General features: G+C 47.7%; 4 protein-coding genes across 4 annotated transcripts in view; 1 reads left to right on the top strand and 3 right to left on the bottom strand.

Moving 5' to 3' along the window:
* Positions 1-11,012, bottom strand: part of Obsc (Obscurin) — a 41,398-nt gene extending 30,386 nt beyond the window's left edge. Inside the window, exons 1-6 of the mRNA XM_089591177.1 lie at positions 10,737-11,012; positions 8,496-8,553; positions 6,697-6,776; positions 1,348-1,451; positions 513-647; positions 41-172 (exon numbers count right to left, since the gene is read on the bottom strand). Coding sequence (XP_089447303.1) covers positions 41-172; positions 513-647; positions 1,348-1,451; positions 6,697-6,776; positions 8,496-8,520 — 476 coding nt within the window. The 5' untranslated portion in view covers positions 8,521-8,553; positions 10,737-11,012. The remainder of the gene's footprint in view (positions 1-40; positions 173-512; positions 648-1,347; positions 1,452-6,696; positions 6,777-8,495; positions 8,554-10,736) is intronic.
* LOC149375047 (uncharacterized) lies at positions 1,490-4,361 on the bottom strand. Its single transcript, XM_089591631.1, has one exon. The coding sequence runs from the start codon at positions 4,346-4,348 to the stop codon at positions 1,490-1,492; it is 2,859 nt and encodes a 952-aa protein (XP_089447757.1). The 5' UTR covers positions 4,349-4,361.
* A 1,036-nt stretch (positions 11,013-12,048) lies between the features above and the next one.
* On the bottom strand, positions 12,049-16,704 carry LOC106642218 (uncharacterized). The gene is made up of 8 exons (XM_014356921.2): positions 16,629-16,704; positions 15,425-15,550; positions 15,046-15,296; positions 14,531-14,652; positions 14,155-14,311; positions 13,829-14,061; positions 13,357-13,741; positions 12,049-12,730 (listed from the first exon to the last, which is right to left on the bottom strand). The coding sequence occupies exons 2-8, from the start codon at positions 15,489-15,491 to the stop codon at positions 12,224-12,226; spliced, it is 1,722 nt and encodes a 573-aa protein (XP_014212407.2). The 5' UTR covers positions 15,492-15,550; positions 16,629-16,704; the 3' UTR covers positions 12,049-12,223.
* On the top strand, positions 15,769-18,258 carry cpa (F-actin-capping protein subunit alpha). The gene is made up of 3 exons (XM_014356961.2): positions 15,769-16,084; positions 16,302-16,554; positions 16,693-18,258. Exons 1-3 carry the CDS (start codon positions 15,890-15,892, stop codon positions 17,109-17,111), a joined length of 867 nt encoding a protein of 288 aa, XP_014212447.2. The 5' UTR covers positions 15,769-15,889; the 3' UTR covers positions 17,112-18,258.
* The last annotated feature ends 319 nt before the right edge of the window (positions 18,259-18,577 follow it).

Below are 18,577 nucleotides of genomic sequence, written 5' to 3'. Positions count from 1 at the left end.
CTTGTATATACATATATGTATAGTAAAAATATATACTCACTCCCGTCTGAAGCGCGAGTCCTCCGGCCGATGGGGTCCCCCTCCGCCGGGGCTGTCCTCGCTGAGGGCCGTCTGCATGAGGATCGACGAGGGCAGCCACCCCTCCTTGCCGTCCGCCTTGCGCACCAGTATCCTGTAAATCGAACCGGTCGCCCATTTAACCACACCATAACGATTTATACATATAGCGTTTGCACAGGCGTTAGCGTATATTATACATGTATGTATACGTAGGGTCCCTCTATATACAAAGTCCTTTTTTACATCCGCGTTGCGAGAGAGGAAAATATTGTTTCGGCTTTCGGCGAGTGAAAATAAAGCGACCGGCGGCTGTTGTTTTTATCGCCTCGCCGGGACATCAAAAGCAGACCAGCGAACGGCACGAAAAAATAGAAAAGCCATGCCTTTTTGCGCACAAGCAAAGAAAAAAAAAAAAAAAAAAAAAAAAAAAAAAAAAAAAAAAAAAAACGTACCTCGAGGAAGATTGCAAATTAACGAGGGTGGCTCGGGAGTCGGCGTGTTTGCGCCGGGGCCGCACCGAAAGTTTGTGCCGGGCGGCGCTACTGTCCAGCCGGTCTTCGATCTCGCCGATGTCGAAGCTCATCTCCCTGGAACCCGATTTCACCAAATTTTCGTGAAAACCCGAGAGCTTTTTATCGAACAATGCACCGATGTTTATTATCATCATCATCATCATCATTATCGTGTTCCATAGAAGTGCACGTTCGGTGGGTCGCGACACGCGCCGCGGCCGATGTTTGTCGAGCTCGAAATAGATATTCGCTGGAAGCGGCTCGAGTACAAATGCAAGCTATATAATCCGCCCGTCCATCTCTCGCGTCGCTGGACAGCCCCTCTTTCGTTGATTCATCCCCAATTGGGTGTTTCGCGAATTAGCCCTCGATTATTTTTACACCGAGGCCCATCATCATCATCATCATTGTTCCTGCACTCTGGTTTTAAATTACATTTATAGCTTAAACGGCAAGTTTTCACTCTTGTCTCGCGCGTTTCGACAAAAACATGTGCTTACAGTTAAAAATAAGTATACACCGCGCCGGCCGCTCTACTCGTGTCCATCCCCCTTATTATATAAATACGCATTCCAAGAGCGCGCGCCCAAAGTGTTTTATCATTATTATTATTATCATTATTATTATTATTATTATTATCATTACGCGTTTTTCATTTGTTTACTCCCGCGTACGTGCAAACAATAATATGCAGCATCATTTGTTCCAACGGAGGGACTGATTTCCGAGATGAAGATTGTTGGCACCTGCCAAAAGTTGGAAGAGGAAAACTTACTTTGAGGCATCCGCGGTGTACTCGATGGCCTCGACGATGTCCCCGAGGCCGACGGCGAAGCCCTCGCCGCTGTAATCCTTGACCACGATGTAATTTTCCGACTTCTGCAACAACGGAAAACCCTCGTCATTTTTATTTTATTTTATTTAATTTTATTTACTACATCCAAAATGAGGGAGCGACTGAGATTTCGAAACAAGGGCAACAAGAGAAGAGAGAAAAGACAAACCGCGTTGTGGCGCAAAGCACTCGTCCGGCGGAAGCAAGGCGTGTTCTCCCAGCCGTCGACGAGCGTCCTGTCCTCGAGACTCGTCAAGTTCTCGAGGCTCGTGCTCGGCGTCACGAGGACCGAACAACTCACGCTCTCGTCGTACCCGTACACCGAGAACCTGTGGGCCAACGGCCTGCTCAGCTCAAGGGCCGACAGCACGTGCAGTGGCTCAAAGCGCCGGACCCCCCTGTCGTCGACCAAGGTATACGCCATCCGGCCCCTCAGCACCGAGCTCGCCGCCTCCCGCGGCACCACCACCTGCAGCCCCTGCTTCACTATCATCAGCGCCGCCTGCGGCCTCCTCCTCCGACCCCCCGCCCTCCCGCTGCTGCTCCTACTGCTGCTCAAGCTCGCGCTCTCTCGCCGATCCTCCGATTGCTCGGACATGAGAGCCGCGCTCTCGCGCACCAGGGCCCGCAGGTAAAGGTCGCTCCCGGGGTCGGCCGCGAGTTTGCGCATCACGACGAGCCGCTTGAGTATGCCCAGGGAGACCTTGTCGCTGGCGAGGGCGCGGGTCGACTTGTCGTCCTCGACGATGCTCAGGAGGCTCTCGACGGTGGAGTAGAGGCCGAGGGCCCCGGCGAGATCGGCCGCCTCGAGGAGCAGCTCGCGTACCGTCTGGCTGCCCTGGGCGAGCTGCTCGAGCCTCGACTCGCTGTACTCGCGGACCGCCCTCACGATGGCCCCGGCGGCCCCTTCGCCCCCACTGCGGGCCGCGGCCTCCGACACCTTGGCCAGGAGCCGGCCCGTCAGCTCGGGATCGTCGCTCCCGGTGACCATGCGCAACGAGTCGAGCAGCTCGGCCGCGCGCTCCTCCTCCTCGCTCTCGAGGATGATGCCCACCAGTCTCTCGAGGATCAAATCGTTGCGCAACCGGCGGATCCTCAGCCGTGACTTGGGCCCCTTGACCCTCGTGCCGCCGGCGGCCAACACCTCGGCGGCCGCCTCCTCGGCGAGGGCCGTTCTGTTGCTGTCGAGCAGCACCACGGCCAGGACCTCGTCGACGTGCCGCTCCGGGGTCTTGGAATGGTACGCGAAGAAGACGCGCAGGGCCTCGACTATCGCGGCGAAGACGCTCGCCGCCTCCTCGGGGTCGCACCCGTTGGCGGTTGGTCGTGCGTGCTCCGCGGCGAAGAGGAGCCGCCTGTCGAGGAGGGCGGCCACGGCCGTAGCCAGGGTCGACCTGAGCACGTCCTCGGCCCAATCGGGTCCGCCCGCCACCGCCGCCTCCCGCTGCTCCCGGGACCTTCGTCGCCTACGTCCCCGCTGCTCCTGACCACGACCACCTTCCTCCTCCCCTGTTTTTAGGGTGGCCCCAGCGGCGGTGATGGCTCGGAACTCTTGGCCCGCGACGACCCTGTTGGCCAGCATGGCGAGTATCGACATGAGTTGGCCCATCCGGAGGGCCACGCCGCCCCGGAAGCCGAGCTGCTCGGCGGCCACGAGGCCCGCGTCGGACAACCACCTCAGCTCGTCGTCCCCGTCTTGGTCAATGTGGTCGTTGTTGTTGTCGTCGTCCTCCTCGCCGGGGGAGCTGTAGCTGCCGGGGCGGCGGGACCCCGAGGATCTTCGGGGCGGTGGTGGCAGGAGGAGCCGTAGCCCCTGGACGGAGAACTCCTCGCCGCCCTCGGGGGTGTCGGTGAGGTCGGGGGCGACGTAGCGCGGGCCCTGGTCCGTCTCGACGATTTGCCCGGGCGAGAAGACCAGGCCGTGCTCGCTGCTCTCGTGCAGCCGACCCGGGACAAAGTGCGGCCCGTTCGGGGTGTCGAGCAGCTCGCCCGGCATAAACACCACCGGCCCGTTCTCGCTCTCCACCAGTTGGCCCGGTATCGCGGCAGCACTGCCCCCGCTCTCCTCCTCCTCCTCCTCCTGTTGTTGTTGGACGAACTCCAAGCCACCCGCGGGTGTCTGGACGATGTGGCCGAAGGTGGGCTCGCTCGCCTCCTCCTCCTCCTCCTCGAGCTTGGGCTTGCGCTTCTTGCGGCGCTTGCGCTCCTCGTGGGCCGCGCTCCTCAGCTCGAGCTGCTTCTCCAGCTGGAGCTCCTCCTCGTCGGCGGCGCGCTCCTTCGCCTCGAAGACGCTCCTCGCGTCGCTTATGCCCGCGCCCCGGCGCTTCGTCGCCGTCCTCCTCCGGCGCTTGGTCTTGCGCTCGCTCGGGCCCGAGCCCTCGTACAGCTCCGCGAGCTCCCGGGCATCGGCGCTTAGCTCCCGGCAGCCGACCGACACGGTTCTCCGGCCCTTCCTCAGCCGCAGCCGGATCGCGTCGCAGTTCTCTGACACCTCGACCCCGTCCACGTCCCCGTCCCTCACCGCCGCCTCGAGCCTCGCTGGGAACACGAGGCTGCACCGGCGCTCCTCCACCGGGTACACGTAGCTCCCTCCTTCCTGTATCCCCTCGGCCTCTCCTGGCACGGTCTTTGAGTCGAGGAGACACCTGAGGGCCTCCTGCTGCTCGCCGGGCCCGCTCAGTATCGGCACGACGTACCGAAAGTCCTCGATGACGGCGTGCCGCTTCCAATTGGCGCCGCCGATCGCGAGTACCGGCTCCTTTTTCTTCTTCTTGGGGGGGCCGAGGGTCACGGGTATGTAGTGGTGGCTCGGCAGCCCGTACGACTTGCCGGTTATCTTGCAGAAGCGCTTGGCGTCCGCGGGACTTATCGGTGGCAACAGGGGAAAGTAATGCGGCTTGGGCAAGCCCCGACTCTTGCCCGTTATCCTGCAAAAGGACATGCCTCTCTTTTGTTATTTTGTTTTTTTGTTTTTTTGTTTTACGATCTCTGATGCCTCCTACTACTACTACTCCTCTCGTCCCCACGCTTCTTCAGTTTGAACCGGAATTTAAAGTTGAACATCACACGGCTCTCCGAGATTTGGGTTCTATGTCGGAGGTGCAGGGCGACGCTGTACTTGTAGTCGTACGTTTGATTATTGGCGCCGATGGGCCCGACCGAAATAGACCGAAATGGGGAGCGCCACCTCGCCCGACTGCTGGTGGTCAATCAGCTGGCGATGCCCGCCACAATCGCCGGCTTCTCCCTCGATTGTCACTCGTTTTCGCATTTTATGGTAATAATCATAAGCTCCCCCGGCCCGTGGTTTTTCATCACACGCTACCCTTTTTCTGCCTTGGTGCTCATTATAACACACGACAAACACGTATAGTTCGGTAGTTCCGAGGATCGTTCGCGTGCAAGCTCGGGGAGAGCGTGTTATATCCGGCGCGCGAGCATATAATTCAGAGAGAGAGAGCGGGTATGGCTATCTTTAATCGGCCGTACTCCTCCGTACGAATAATAACGGCCCGTTGCACCGCACGACCCTTCTCGTGATAAATATTTCACACTAAATCGGCGGTTCCCTCGGCCGAGCTTGGAAAAAAAGAGATGAACTGGCAGGGGGACACATCACTAACTTCCCTCGGGGCGAGCTTTCGAGCTTGTGCCCGATAATACACTTGGTTCTTTCGAGCGCCGGACCAGACTGCGGATGCCACCGGATGGCCAAAAGTCGCTTGCCACCGAAATCTCTCTCTCTCTCTCTCACTCACTCCATCTCCGTGTAGGTACTACATATATGTACCTACTACACTGCACTGGTACTGACTGCCGTCGTCTTACGGCTCGGCCGCGTGGCGCATGCTGTGTGCTCAGCCTCCTTCTTCCTGCTCACCAAAAATAGCTATACCCCTCTTTCTCTTCGACACCCAAGTATAGGTATGTATACCCACGTCCACCTACCTATAACTACCTACAATCTCCTATATATACTCGGATACATTATAATGTGCTCCCTCTCTCACTCTAAAGAGATGTGCGGTCCACCAGCCTCTGTATGTCTTCTGATTCATCCCGGCGCAAACGAGTCAAGCGAGCAACAACCCCTGATGCTCGTTGTCTTGTATATTGTATATACGTTAAGCCTCCTCCTCCGCCTTTACGCTCTCGGAGAGCCGCGGTGTGGAAAATTTCTCCAACGATATGCCTCGCTGCATCAGGGCTAAACACGTCCACTTTTACTTTGTCAATGTCATATACCGATCTTTGGGGCGATCGTCAACGCGCGCGCCCTCCGTTTTACGTAATCGGCCCAACGGAATGTACTTATTTCCACTCTATACTCTCTCGGCGCGTTTATTCCCCCACGTATATATATGTATATACCTTTTATACCTACATGTGCTTGGGGGAAGGGGCCTTGAACTAATTTCGTTGGCTTTAATTTTAATAGCGGCTCATTAGCGGGCTCAGCGCGTCTTTCGCGGGCAAATCGAGCCCGAGATCGGAGTATCATCGACAGGTATACGCGTGGCCATTTAGCTTAATGGATAACGTGTGGCCCCCGTGCCAAAACGGTTTTTTTTTTTTTTTTCTTTTTTTTACCCCAACCTGCCGGCGAGAGGCTGATTTATCGAAGAATGCTTACAGGTACGTATACAATACACATGCATACCTACGCCAACTGCGACAAGTTTATGATGCACTTGCTTCGTGTGCATGTACGTGGTATATAATATACAAGCTTAGGTAGGTTGTACTTAGCCAACGATATATACTTATTTCCCTCTCGAAATACTCCAACTCTGCTGCTAATTGTTTTAGAATCGCTTTTGTACATAATCCAAATGTATATACACGTGTGCGACCCGGAACAACAAACATCGAATAATTCACGTATACATTTGGATTTTTATACACCTTTTTTCTTCTCCTTCTTCATCTTCTTCTCTCTCTAAGAAGCGGAGCACTTGTACTATATATCCGTGATCGTGACTAGTGCGGGTCCGTGTGCCATATTGTATACGTTTATCCGCTGCCAGCGATCAGATTTACGCTGCGCCGCGTGCGGCGTCCAATAAAACATCCAAGCGCGTAAATAATACCGTAACCATTACCCCCCCCCCGGGGGGGGAGGTGATTTGTTATCATATCTTTAGAGGCAAATCGTCATACACTTGTAACGCGCCACCTTATTCCGAAACCTCAGCGTGGCTTGGCCATGTAATTGGTGTCGTCGCGCGTGTCTACCTTCGATCGGTCATCGAGCAAACGAGTACTTATTAATTGTTATTTTTTACTTACCCCTAGGGTTTTCAGGGAAGTCCGCGTTGTGATTCTCTCCGTAGCGAGCAGTCTTTCGCTCTTCACGCCGTGGCTTAACTCTGTGGGAAAAAGTGTGTTTTTTTTTTTTTTTCCTCTTCGTGTGTTTGATGAATCTCTTTTTTTTCATTGTTGCCGGTTGATCGTTGCAAGTGTTTTAATACAAACGTGGAGTATATACGAGTGATTTCAAAGTAACATGCTTTTTTTTTCTTAATTGGTTGCAACTAATAAATTTTAAAAAACATCGACAATCTAAAGCTCGATCATGTGCATGTATAATGTGTAGATGATTTTGAGACCAACTATCAACACTCGGAGACGATTTTTCTTTCTTTCTCGATTAAGTACAACTCATTTGATTGAAAGAAAAATCAAAGAACTTTGTTCGCATGTGTATACATGATTTGTAAAAACACGTCCCTTGAACGATACTTATACAATTTTTACTTCCTCATTGGTAACGAGAAGTTAAAAAAGAACGTCATTTCTAGTCGGCTTTTTATTTCATCTGTATACCTTGGCCATACGAAATGACCATGGAATTTTTCACATGTTCCGATATTGCTCCGCATTGCTAAATGTAGTAACCGTAACTTTATGTGTTTTTACTTATACCCGGCGTATGCTGACATAAATCATACACCAAATTGTAGATCTATTACATCATCGCACATAAACGCACTTATTGGTACAGGAAATCATTAAACTCAAATAGTAGGTATACGTATTTTTGAGAGCATATAAATTTTTTGTTTTTTTTTGACCCGAATAATAAAAGAACAAATTCGAATACAATTGCAATCTATTAATTAAATAAGTTGTAACGATGCAAAAATGTCAATTCTATGTGCAAACAATCCTAAAAACACCGAAACTTTATTATTTAGTTTTGAATGCAATTATATTTGATGTAAAAGAATTTTTCCTTTTTTAATATATTTCTATACTTAAGGAGGCTTGGGCGTTTGGTGTCGTATCTATTGAAGGGCCCCTGTGGGGTACTTGTCATACAAATGATTCTTTGTAATATTTTTTTTATAATCATTTTGATTATACACATGTGTGAACAAAATAGCAATAATACGCGGAAAAGTCATTGGGAAAATCGATATTAAAAAATTTATTAGTTTTCCCGAGGTACCTTGTGTAAAGACGACGGCCCTGCCACGATAAAGCTGACAGCACTGTACTCTCTTGCTCTCATCTGCTATTATATACCTATACTTGTGTTTGACTTAAATTTTCATGCTTGTATGTTTATGAATGTACAGCGCATGCGCACTTACAGTATCTGAACAAAACAATTCTCATGTTCGATGTTTTCCTCGCTATTTTCTCAAAATTTAACGTGTTGATCCTATTCTTTTTTTTAAATAATAGATTCTTTATACTTTCAAGTACATGTACCAATTTAATGTGTGGGCCCACAGCTTTTTATTGCGGTACGGTAGTCTATTGAATTTCGGGTTCCGTAAGGTTGCGTGTTAAAATGACGAATTTTCACAAGCGATTTTCTCGAAAATAAATGTGTTGACCTACCTATTTTGTTTTCCTAAAAAAATCTAGCAAACTTTATCTATATAATCTCTGAATTTCAGACCTAGCCAACATTTAATTCAAAATCGCCCAAGCCTCCTTAAGTTTCCATTACTTTACTTTTGACAATTGTGTGTGCGTGTTAAGTTAACAACCATAAAAAGATGATGATATTTGTGCAATTGCAACGATCAACTGACACTTGAATTTAAAAAAAAAAAAAGTAATTTCTTCATTTTCACCTTCTTTTTGAAATTTATCAGCCATAATGGTGTGTTATGTCCTCATTATTCTAAATACCTGAGTAAAAAATAAAATCATTTGTCAACGATGTATGCTTATAATTTTCATAAAAATCGATCAAGAACTCACACACATATATTTTGTTTTAAATTCATTTTAACACACAAACTGTAGGGGGTGGTTATTCCGGGGTACACACGATGAGTACGCACAATCGAAAAAATAAAAAGTCAAGTTATTTACTGTAAAAATATGCACGAATATAATTGCCTTAAAATGATATACATCATTAAAGTATCCAAGTCTGAATGTAGAGCATATTTTTAAATAAATTCACTTCGTTAAACTATTGGCCCCAAATTCCTACTACTATAATTTATGATGTATTTGTGTTGTAATTTTGTGATTTTCATTCATAATAGAATTAAAAGAAACAAAAAATGAAGGAAAAAGGAAAGTATTAACTAAACCTCGGTGATAAATTATGTTGGACTTTTGCACGAACACACCGATTTATGTCAAATATAAATCAGATGAACGAGTGGTCGTATAGCACGTAAACGCATCTTTTCCATAAAAATACTACAACGAGAGGTATAGAGAGGTAGTACTGAAATACTTGGTTTTCAGCTCAATTACGATGACGGCCATCTGTTTCAATTTGCATTAAATTCGTGCAGTAACGAAGCACACCCAAATACACAGAAAAGAGAGTGAGGGATAAAAAAGAGCACAAGGTACACAGGCACACACCCACACGTCAATGTACAATATGATTGAGAAAAAAGAAAAGAGAGAGAGGGGGAATCGTAAATCCAAACATAAATCTCGACGCGGCAAAGTTTTAGGCAAAATCTATTTTGGAGCTGGAGATTGCCTGACGAGCCGCTGCAGAACCCGACAGTTGGCCGCATTTTTTTATTCGGCCACGCGTCTTTAATTAGATCGCTTTCGATGCTCATTGCACTTTATTCATCAAGTATACAACCGAGTTTCGAAAGAATCGCTCGGAAGAGGAAAAAGCAGGTGGCCCGTCTGTCGTTTGCGATCGTTTTTGCAACGGCCAAAAACGAAAATTCGATCGAGCCAATGAAATTGTGCGATTCGCAATCATTTACGGGAAGAGAGTCAAGGGACGGCAGAAGCGAAAATGAGATTGCGCGGCGGTACGTATAAGTAGGTGAGTTTTCCGAAAAAATGCGACCTTCCCAAGTGCTAGAGCAGCAACCGAAACGGCGGTGTCGCGACCAGCATAATACACCTATACACGCCGCAGAGGAATATATATACTCCCTCGGACTATGTTATGTGTGCGTGTGTATGTATATACATGTAGCGTGGCAGATGATGGGTGTATGCGCGAGCGCGCGAGCAAGCAACGAAAAGTGTGTCAGGAAAATGGAACATCTATTTCACGATGAAATCACCTTGAAAACGCCTCTCGGGCTGCTGAACTTCACTTTGCCGGAAATTTAATCTTTGTATCGCCATCGTCTTCAAAGAAAAAAATCCCAAGGAGCGGGTATTAATAAAACGCTACGGTGACACAGTGACAAATACCCGCGAGAAACTTGTTGCGCTATTTACAACTTTGGCTTGTACCTACGCGCGTAAACGTCCGAATTATCGGTAACTCCGATACCCCAACAATTTGTGTTACTCCGTTTAAAACATATATATATGATTGTACGTGCTCGTGATGCTTTTGTGTTGTTTTAAAGCGGGTAGTTGGCGGCGGAGGTAAATTCGTGGCCAAGATCGGCACGGCGTTTAAGGAATCGGCAAGCTATCGATTCCAGCGCTTGCGGGCGCAAGTAGAATGCATAAAAAAGAGAACCAGCTATAGATCTCTCTCTCTCTCTCTCTCCTCTATTTTTAATCGAGTCGGTTAGTACATAGGTAGGCAGGGACGGTTAGGCTGCTAACGAGTGTAAGATCGGTCGTAGGGTATTCGGGGAAGCGCTGCCGTATAGGACCGACACTGCAGGCAAAGGGGAGAATAAAGGGCGTTTTACTAGCGAAGCACGACACACCACCACCACCACCACCACCACCATCACCACCACTGACGATACTTCTTCGTTGGACAAGTAAGTATCGTTGATCACTTCCGTTTGTTTGTTTGTTTAGGGTACTAGTTGTATCGGTAAGTAGATATATAGGTGCACAGATTTGGTCGTAGTAGCAGGTACGTGTAACGCTGATGGTCTTTCCGCGCGGGTGATGAGAAAAAAAATTACCTGAAGGCGTGACTGCACGATCGGCTTGCTCGTCGTTGCGCTTGCGAAAGAGGCGCGCAATGGGGAGGGGGCAGTGCCGAGCGTAAAGCCCTCAATGGATCGATGGATGATCGATGCGGTATCGCCGACCGAAGCACTGGTTTATTTGGGATGCGGGGAGATGATGGCGAGCACGCGAAAAAAACAAAAAAACAAAGCTGCTGGTGGAAGTTTGTTAACGCCAAGACCGGCTGGGCCACGGGAGTTTTCGGACGAGTTCGGAGCTCGTGAAAGAGAACTGACTACCTAGCGCAATAGGCGGCCGCCGCGACGCCAGCAAGGGAGGCGTGTGCGCGCCGCCCCTACCCCTTTCCTCCCTCCCTCCCATCCCTCTCTCGCCCCCCCGGTATAGCGCTATATACACGCCGTAATCGCCGATTGCCGATCATCGCAATCCGGATGCGGATTTATATTTGGCGATCGCTCGCTCGCGCTTGCTCGACAACGAGCGCCCCGTGTACACACAAGTTTCGCCGGTTCAGAGGCTCCGCTTAGCGTCGCTACTGTTGTTTCGCCATTCGCTCTTTCTCTCTCTCTCTCTCTCTCTACCTGCCCTGGCCAGCCTAATAAGCAAAAAAGGATTCCCCCCCCCCCAACCACCATCGGCACCGCTCGTTTCATCTCCCTTCGCACCACATTCGTCTCTCTTTTGTACATATTATATACATGTAGGTACACTTGTGTCTACACACATATAGAGAAAGACAAAGAGAGAGAGAGAGAGAATTGCTTTTTCTTTTCTTTTTTTTTTTTTTTTTCTCTCCGTCGCGTAGCCTGCACAGCCGCTCGGTCTAATAATAGGTACATCAATGATGCTCTATAACGTTCTCTCTCCTCTCTATATCTCCGCGTCTCCCGTCCGCACGAATATCTTATCTTTCCAGGCTCTCGATTATTATTGGCACCGCTATTTTACAATTATTGCCTTCTGCCCCCCACCTCCCCTCGTAAGTTCATTTCCGACCGACGACGGGCCAAATAACACACGCACCAAATATTTTCCACATAAATTTATTTCTCAATCTTACATATGTGTATATAATACGGTTGGCTATAAAAATCACGAGTGTATAAATTATGCTCCTATTTATCGAGTACACCTAATACTATATAAATATTATGTATATGTACACAAAAATGAATTGACGCGCGTTCATCATCAGCATAATAAATATATATTATCTTGTATTGTTTGACGTTGAACTTGAGATTTATCACAATCATTGTTTATTGTATACGTACAGGTTTGAAAACAACGCACATGGTGGTCTTTCCTTATAATTTGTACTCGGTTCTGTGGCAGTGTGGCAATATATGTTATAAACGTACATGTCATAATGGCAAGTGCATCTAATGCAACTTTACTTGGAAGGGCACTTCAATTGCCGTCCCCCCTGGCACATTGGCTAAAAAAGTTTTTCTCGGTGATCGTAGCCCCGGATGGTGTGTCAGAAGGACGCGTCGCCGAACAAAAAGGTCTCGAGGGTCGAGGCCTTGCTCGTCTGCCTGTTGGGGATGGTGAAGGTGAGCGAGGCCCCGTGCCTCATGATCGTCGCGTTCTGGGACTCGAGGGGTGTGCTGATCTGCACTTGCTCCAGTAGCTTGAGCATCCCCTCGCGGGACAAGCTGCTCCTACCGTTGCCCTTATGGATGTTGTTGTTCTCGACGTCGTCGGTGCTGGCGCTCCTACCCTCGTCGCTCAATTTAGTCGCGCTAATTGGCATAATTGGCCGGTCAGTTTGGCTCTCTGTGCTTTTCGACTGGCGCGCCGTGTCGCTCGTTTGAATACCTTTTTCCTCCCCTCCGAACCTCGTGGGTTTAGGAGCCTCGGCCCTGTCGCCCGATGGGGCCGATTTCTTGGTCGGGTCCGGGGCCGGCTCCTCGATCGACTCGTTGCTCGCTCTCTTGCCCGGTTTTCTCGACATCGCCGCCCTGTTGCACTTTTCATTTTGCGCCTAGGTAACAGAATTCCACGGACTACGTTTCACCAGGAGTCGATTGTTCGGCTACCGTCCGGCTAATCGAGAGTATCGGGAATATCGGCAATTTTCGCGCAATCGTCGTGTATTTGTTACATTACATGACAAGTACACACCAAATGGGTGCAAAGATTGCAGTGAATCGGTAACCAGGATCGTTTGCTCTTTAGATTTCAGATTATTTGGAAAAACGTGGGACACTGTCCCATACTACGGGGCATTTATTCCCAATACTCTTGAATGTTCGAGGACGTATTTCTATTCCAAGTACAAAATCAGTTGTGCTCCGTAAGGGAAAATAAGGCGAACTTTTACAGGTATAGAAGACTTTTTCGTCAATATAAATATTAACCGTAACTTAATGCTGTGAGACAAAAAACAGCTTACGAGTGGTTTTTAATATTGCTGTAAAAACATTACGGGTGAATACACATCCAAGATTATCTTATGTCAATTGATCCATCAGAAATGTTCTTAAAATGTTGTAGAGTGTTAGCCACGCGAAAGGTGTAAAAATTCGCCCCGTTTTTTCCTATACGTGGTACAAAAAATAGGTATACTATCAAGGGTGCATGATGAAACGCGGCAGTTGTCGGACTCACCATGAGCTGTATGGTCATGAGGTCGATGTTTTTCTGCAGATCGTGCAGCTTGACGAGCAATTGGTCGTTGGCCGCCTGCAGAGCGTCCGCGCCCGCCTTCTCGTGGCTGAGGGCGTCCCTGAGCGCCTGGTGGTCCGCCAGCTGCTCGGCCACCTTGCGCTTCAGGTCGGCGTTCTCCCGCTCGACCTTGGCGAACTTGGAGCTAAGCTCGAGCAGCTCGCGATTGTGCTGCTGGAGGATCCCGACCTCCTTCACGAGATCGGCTATCCTGTCGTCCCGCTCGCGCAGGTGAAGCTCCGACTCCTCCAGCCTCGTCGTGCTCGCGTCCCGCTCGGCCAGCTGGCTCCTCTCGGCTGCCAGAGCCGCGCTCACCCGATCCCTGCTCCTGTTTTTTTTTTTTTTTTTTTTTTTTCCCCCTCCATACAAAAGTCTCCCGATCGGCACAGGCGTACAACAGGTATAATATACTCACTTGGAGCTGTCGTCGAGGTTGCGCTTGAGCTGGGAGACCTGCTTGCCGAGCACCTCGTTGGCAGCCAGGGCGGCCGCGAGTTTCTCCCCTTGGCGCTTCATCTGCCGCCAGAGCCGTATGTGCTCGACGTTCTCGGCCACCCTCTCGCGCCGATTCCCCGAGGTCAGGCCCGCCAACTCGAGCTCGAGCTCGGCGATGCGCGTCAGCAGCTCCCTCTTCTCGACCTCCATGTCCTGCGGCATTCGCAGTTTAAAGTCTACGCGTGTACATATACACATATTGTGTACTCCCTCCCGCTTGTATCGGAATGACCGACGAAATATTACTTGTATTTTCAGCGAGTAGTTTTGCAGGTCGTTCTCGTCGGTGATCGTCGATACGGCCCGCGCGCTCCCGCACCGGCAGGACGATGCCGGCCCAGTACCCGGTGGTGGTGGTGCCACGGCTTTCAGCCGGCTGGTGTCGCTCCGACAGGTCCTGTAACTAAAAATGCTCAAGTGCACCGCAAACTATATATGTTGTACACTCGCGTACCGTGAGCAAGACGTATTTACATACGAGGACAGATAATGTGTTATTTAAAACTCTGTCTTGAAGTGTTTGTTAACGCGGGCGCAACGATAATTGTTGCTTCGATTGTATTCGTTGGGTCGGTACGAGAGTGCGAGACGCTTTTTTACGTGGATGTATACTGTGACGTACGCAGGTCCGGACGTGGAGCCGAGAGGCAGCGAGGCTCGGCGCGCCTGCCGAGACGACGGCGAGCCCGCAAATATCTTCTGGTTCATCAGCTGATTTCTAAGGAGGCAGACTTTACTCCTCAGCTGAAAATTCGAGGGAGATGTTATTTTGCACGGTTCGGCAACTGAATGCCCTATACTTATCGAATTTACTGGGGGAAAACAGTGAGATGTATCAGAGATTAAAAATTCTTTGATTCTTTATCCGCGAATAGTCCTGGCATTTAAAAGTGACGCTACGAGGTGTACTTGTTTGTTGTATTGCAACTTTGTATAGTTTAAAAAAAAAAAAAATAATGTCATCGGAGAAATTTCATATAAGTATAGTAGCAAATACATGTATGACAATATGTATGAAAAGAAAAAACATTTCTGAGATACTTGTATTTAGGCACTTTTCCGATATTTGTTTTGGGACAAAGCATTAACATTAGTAAGGAAATTAATTAAAAAACAAAAGTCGTGTGCGCGACCGACCTTTGAATTTTCGGCCTCGAGGAGGGAGAGCCTGTCCCGCCCGTCGCATACGTCGAACCTGTCTCCGCAACTGGACGGCCGCCCCGACGGACTCGCGCCGAACCTCATGAGTTTCGTCGCGAGCCGCTTGATCTTGTCCTCCTGGCTGTTGGATAGCTTCTTGAGCGCTTGGGCCTGCTCCAGCAGACGCAGGTACCGGTCCTCGAGGTCGCTGCGCTCGAGCTTCGACACGACCAGCCGCTCCCTTGGATCTATAACCAATCGGCGTTACCACCACGTGCTTTTTTATTTTAGATTTCTTGTTAACAATGTACTTAAATGTCTAATGGAAAAACAAAAAAAATAACGATTAAGTAGGTAAATTGCATTTTGTAATAACCTATGTCGCAGGAACACGAGATGAGTAAGCTCGAGGGCCCCAGGAATTCCTCGCCGGATTCCCCCATGGCTGGTGGTGGGCTCTACCTTCACCTGCCCACCTGTCACAATCCTCGCAATGTCCAAACTGCAATTCAAAAAGGAGAAAAGCTCGGATTATTTCCCGGTCGAGTGCTCGAGCACATATATATATATATATATATTACAGTCGCTGATGTGTGTGTGTGGAAGAGAGCTGGTAAAAGGAAAAAGAAGGGAGAGTTTACATTGCCGAGGAGAGCCGAGGAGAGCCGAGCACTGCCTATACACATTTAGGCTACTGCTATCTCCGTCGCCGCCACCGCCGCCGCTCTTTATTATTATTATTAAAATACCTAGTGCTCTCCTCGCGCTCGGCGCTCCGCTTGTTGCTCGTCGCAGCTTTAGCTGACATATCAGACTGATTCAGACGACACGGTCGCGCAACATGGCGGACACAGTCGTGGTTTCCGACCAGGAGAAGGTCCGGATCGTCTCGGACTTTATCCAGCACTCGCCACCGGGTGAGTTCAACGAGGTCTTCAACGATGTCCGGGTACTCCTCAACAACGACACCCTCCTCAAGGAGGACGCCTCCGCGGCCTTTGCCCAGTACAACAAGGACCAGCTCATATCCACCAAGGTATACGGGGTAACCATATCATATCGTTATCATCATCGTCACCCATTTCTCCTACGCCCCCTCACACCTCCGCCTATTTACCCACATATACCTATCTATATTTTTTTAAGTACCGTTCGCGATGACTGTACACTTACATACATATACAATATAGCCTAAACCTATAACTGCATTTATTAGTTGCCATTGTTGTTATTGTTATTGTCGTTTTTCATAGATCGAAGGCAGCGAGTGGCCCGTCCTCATAACCGAGTACAACGATCTGGGCAACCAGAGGTTCTACGATCCCCGGAGCAAGCAGTCCTTCAAGTACGACCATTTGAGGAAGGAGGCACAGGACTATGAGCCCTACGAGCCAGACGTGACAGCTGAACCCTGGAGGCTGGCCCTCCAGGACGAAATATTTGCTTACACGCAGAACCACTACCGGCACGGAGCCTGCTCCGTCTTCGGCAAGAGCCAGTCAGCAGGTGGGTTGTTGTAACTATTTTCTTTTGTTTTGTTTTGTTTCGTGTTTAGTCGTTTAAGTGAGTGGTGCACTTACCACACTGCTCGGGCTCGCTGTTGTTGTTGCTAGTTATTTACTTGTGGTTCTTTTCTTCTGGCAGACAACATTACCCTGACGGCTTGCATAGAGGATCACCAGTTTCAGCCGAAAAACTTTTGGAACGGTCGCTGGCGCTCCGTATGGACGGTCAACTTCAGCACGAGCTCTGGCGTTGCCGAGTTAAAGGGTAGCCTCAAGGTGCAGGTTCATTACTACGAAGACGGTAACGTCCAGCTCGTGAGCAGCAAAGAGGTCAAGGAGAGCCTGTCGATATCCTCTGAAAAGCAGACGGCTAAAGAATTGATACGCCTTGTTCTCGAGTCGGAAAACGACTATCAGACTGCCATCTCGGCAAATTACCAGACGATGTCGGACACGACGTTCAAGGCACTGCGCCGACAATTGCCAGTCATGAGAACCAAAATTGACTGGAACAAAATTGTGTCTTACAGTATTGGCAAGGAGCTCAAGAGTCAATAGTCAATTTGTCTGTTTATGAGAGATAATGGTGTGACTGTTTCTTTTTCTCTCTCTCCGGAGAAAAACGGTTTAGCTGCACAAATACACTAGAGCGAGAGGTGTTGTGGCACAAAAGCTGGCGTATGTTTACTGAATTTTTTATCCATGAATTCAGTGTCCACTGTAACACTTGTGTACATACTGCCTTGGTACAGGTTTGATTTTGTAATTTTTTAAAACCAAACTGTCTGGGGATTCGCAAGTACCCTGTTAGTCTACAAAATGGCCAGTGGAATTGTGCATTTAATACAAATGAAGAACAAAAAAAAAACTACAAAGAAATAAATCATTTTTCGTGCCTATAAAAAATCTTACTTCAAAATTAAGTATAAAGGCACTCTCAGATACGAGATTTATCGTGCTAAGTCACGAGTAGAATTTGTTAACACTCTATGCTACTATAACTATTTAAGAAACATTTGTACATATACGTTTAATTATTTATCCAATAACAGATTTATCCTGTAAAACGTTTATTATTTGATTTTTGATAGTCTTTTTTCAAAAGTTTTTTTCAGTCTTCACATTTTTTTACCGTACAAACCTGCATAAAACTACTTGCACAATATCACTAGTTTCGAGTAATTTCATATAATTTTTTAAAAATAAAACAATTACGTTACATTGACATCAATATGTACGTCCATTCGTTTTTCGCATATTATTTGGCATAGCATTATAGAGCCAAGAGTAAAAAAGTAAAAAGTATTCAAGGAAACGTGTAGTACGAAAAGTAAAAATGTTGTACATTGCAGAAAAATACTTGCAATCAGCCAGGAGCCTTAATCAGTTCAGACTCTATATTGAGAGAGTATCGTGTACATATGTTATAACAGAATGTGTGATGGATAGTGTTAACTCATTTAAAATTCACATGTTATGTAATGATTTAAGTATTGTCGTTTGACGACCTTTAATTTTTAAAACTTTTAATTTGTTGAACTTACTATACATATATATAACTATTAATCTTGATAATGCCAACAAACTCATGTACTTTGTTAGTATTTGATATTATTTGTAATTATTTATACTAATTAAGCTCTAATAGAAAGAATCATAGTTTTATTAAATACTTGATGAAATAGAAACTGCCTGTGGTATGTTATTTTAGTATTTTATTTGCAATAAAAAATTATCCTCATTTTAAATGATGGTATGAAAATAATTTATATTGACAGACAAACTAAACGAAGACATTTTTTTTTTTTTTTTTCTTTTTTTATAATAAACGATAGAAAGACAATCAGGAAATGACACAAAAATGAAGTGTTTCACATAACTAAAATTAAAATACTTTTTAAACATCTGGCTTTTTATTTTTGGTGCAGATATATTGAGGTGGTCTTTTCACTATCCGGAAACAGTGTTATTGTTTCTTTAATTGATAAAATATCATTCAACAAAAATTGAGTTACAACCCATGA

This window comes from Copidosoma floridanum, unplaced genomic scaffold, assembly GCF_036245765.1.
Source record: "Copidosoma floridanum isolate Cflo_tuat_1 unplaced genomic scaffold, Cflo_Japanese_pri ptg000013l, whole genome shotgun sequence".
NCBI classification, from domain to species: domain Eukaryota; kingdom Metazoa; phylum Arthropoda; class Insecta; order Hymenoptera; family Encyrtidae; genus Copidosoma; species Copidosoma floridanum.
Note: the sequence above shows the minus strand (reverse complement) of the source record. Positions and strands in the feature narration are given on the sequence as shown.

What these genes read in the sequence shown, in the direction of transcription:
- LOC149375047 (XM_089591631.1), bottom strand. Translation starts at nt 4,348, where the DNA reads ATGTCCTTTTGCAGGATAACGGGCAAGAGTCGGGGCTTGCCCAAGCCG.
- LOC106642218 (XM_014356921.2), bottom strand. Translation starts at nt 15,491, where the DNA reads ATGGGGGAATCCGGCGAGGAATTCCTGGGGCCCTCGAGCTTACTCATC. An exon ending in ACTACTCGCTGAAAATACAA is followed by an intron (nt 14,062 to 14,154) that starts GTAATATTTCGT and finishes CGAATGCCGCAG; the next exon opens with GACATGGAGGTCGAGAAGAG. An exon ending in TCATGACCATACAGCTCATG is followed by an intron (nt 12,731 to 13,356) that starts GTGAGTCCGACA and finishes TCTGTTACCTAG; the next exon opens with GCGCAAAATGAAAAGTGCAA.
- cpa (XM_014356961.2), top strand. Translation starts at nt 15,890, where the DNA reads ATGGCGGACACAGTCGTGGTTTCCGACCAGGAGAAGGTCCGGATCGTC. An exon ending in ACCAGCTCATATCCACCAAG is followed by an intron (nt 16,085 to 16,301) that starts GTATACGGGGTA and finishes CGTTTTTCATAG; the next exon opens with ATCGAAGGCAGCGAGTGGCC. An exon ending in CGGCAAGAGCCAGTCAGCAG is followed by an intron (nt 16,555 to 16,692) that starts GTGGGTTGTTGT and finishes TTCTTCTGGCAG; the next exon opens with ACAACATTACCCTGACGGCT.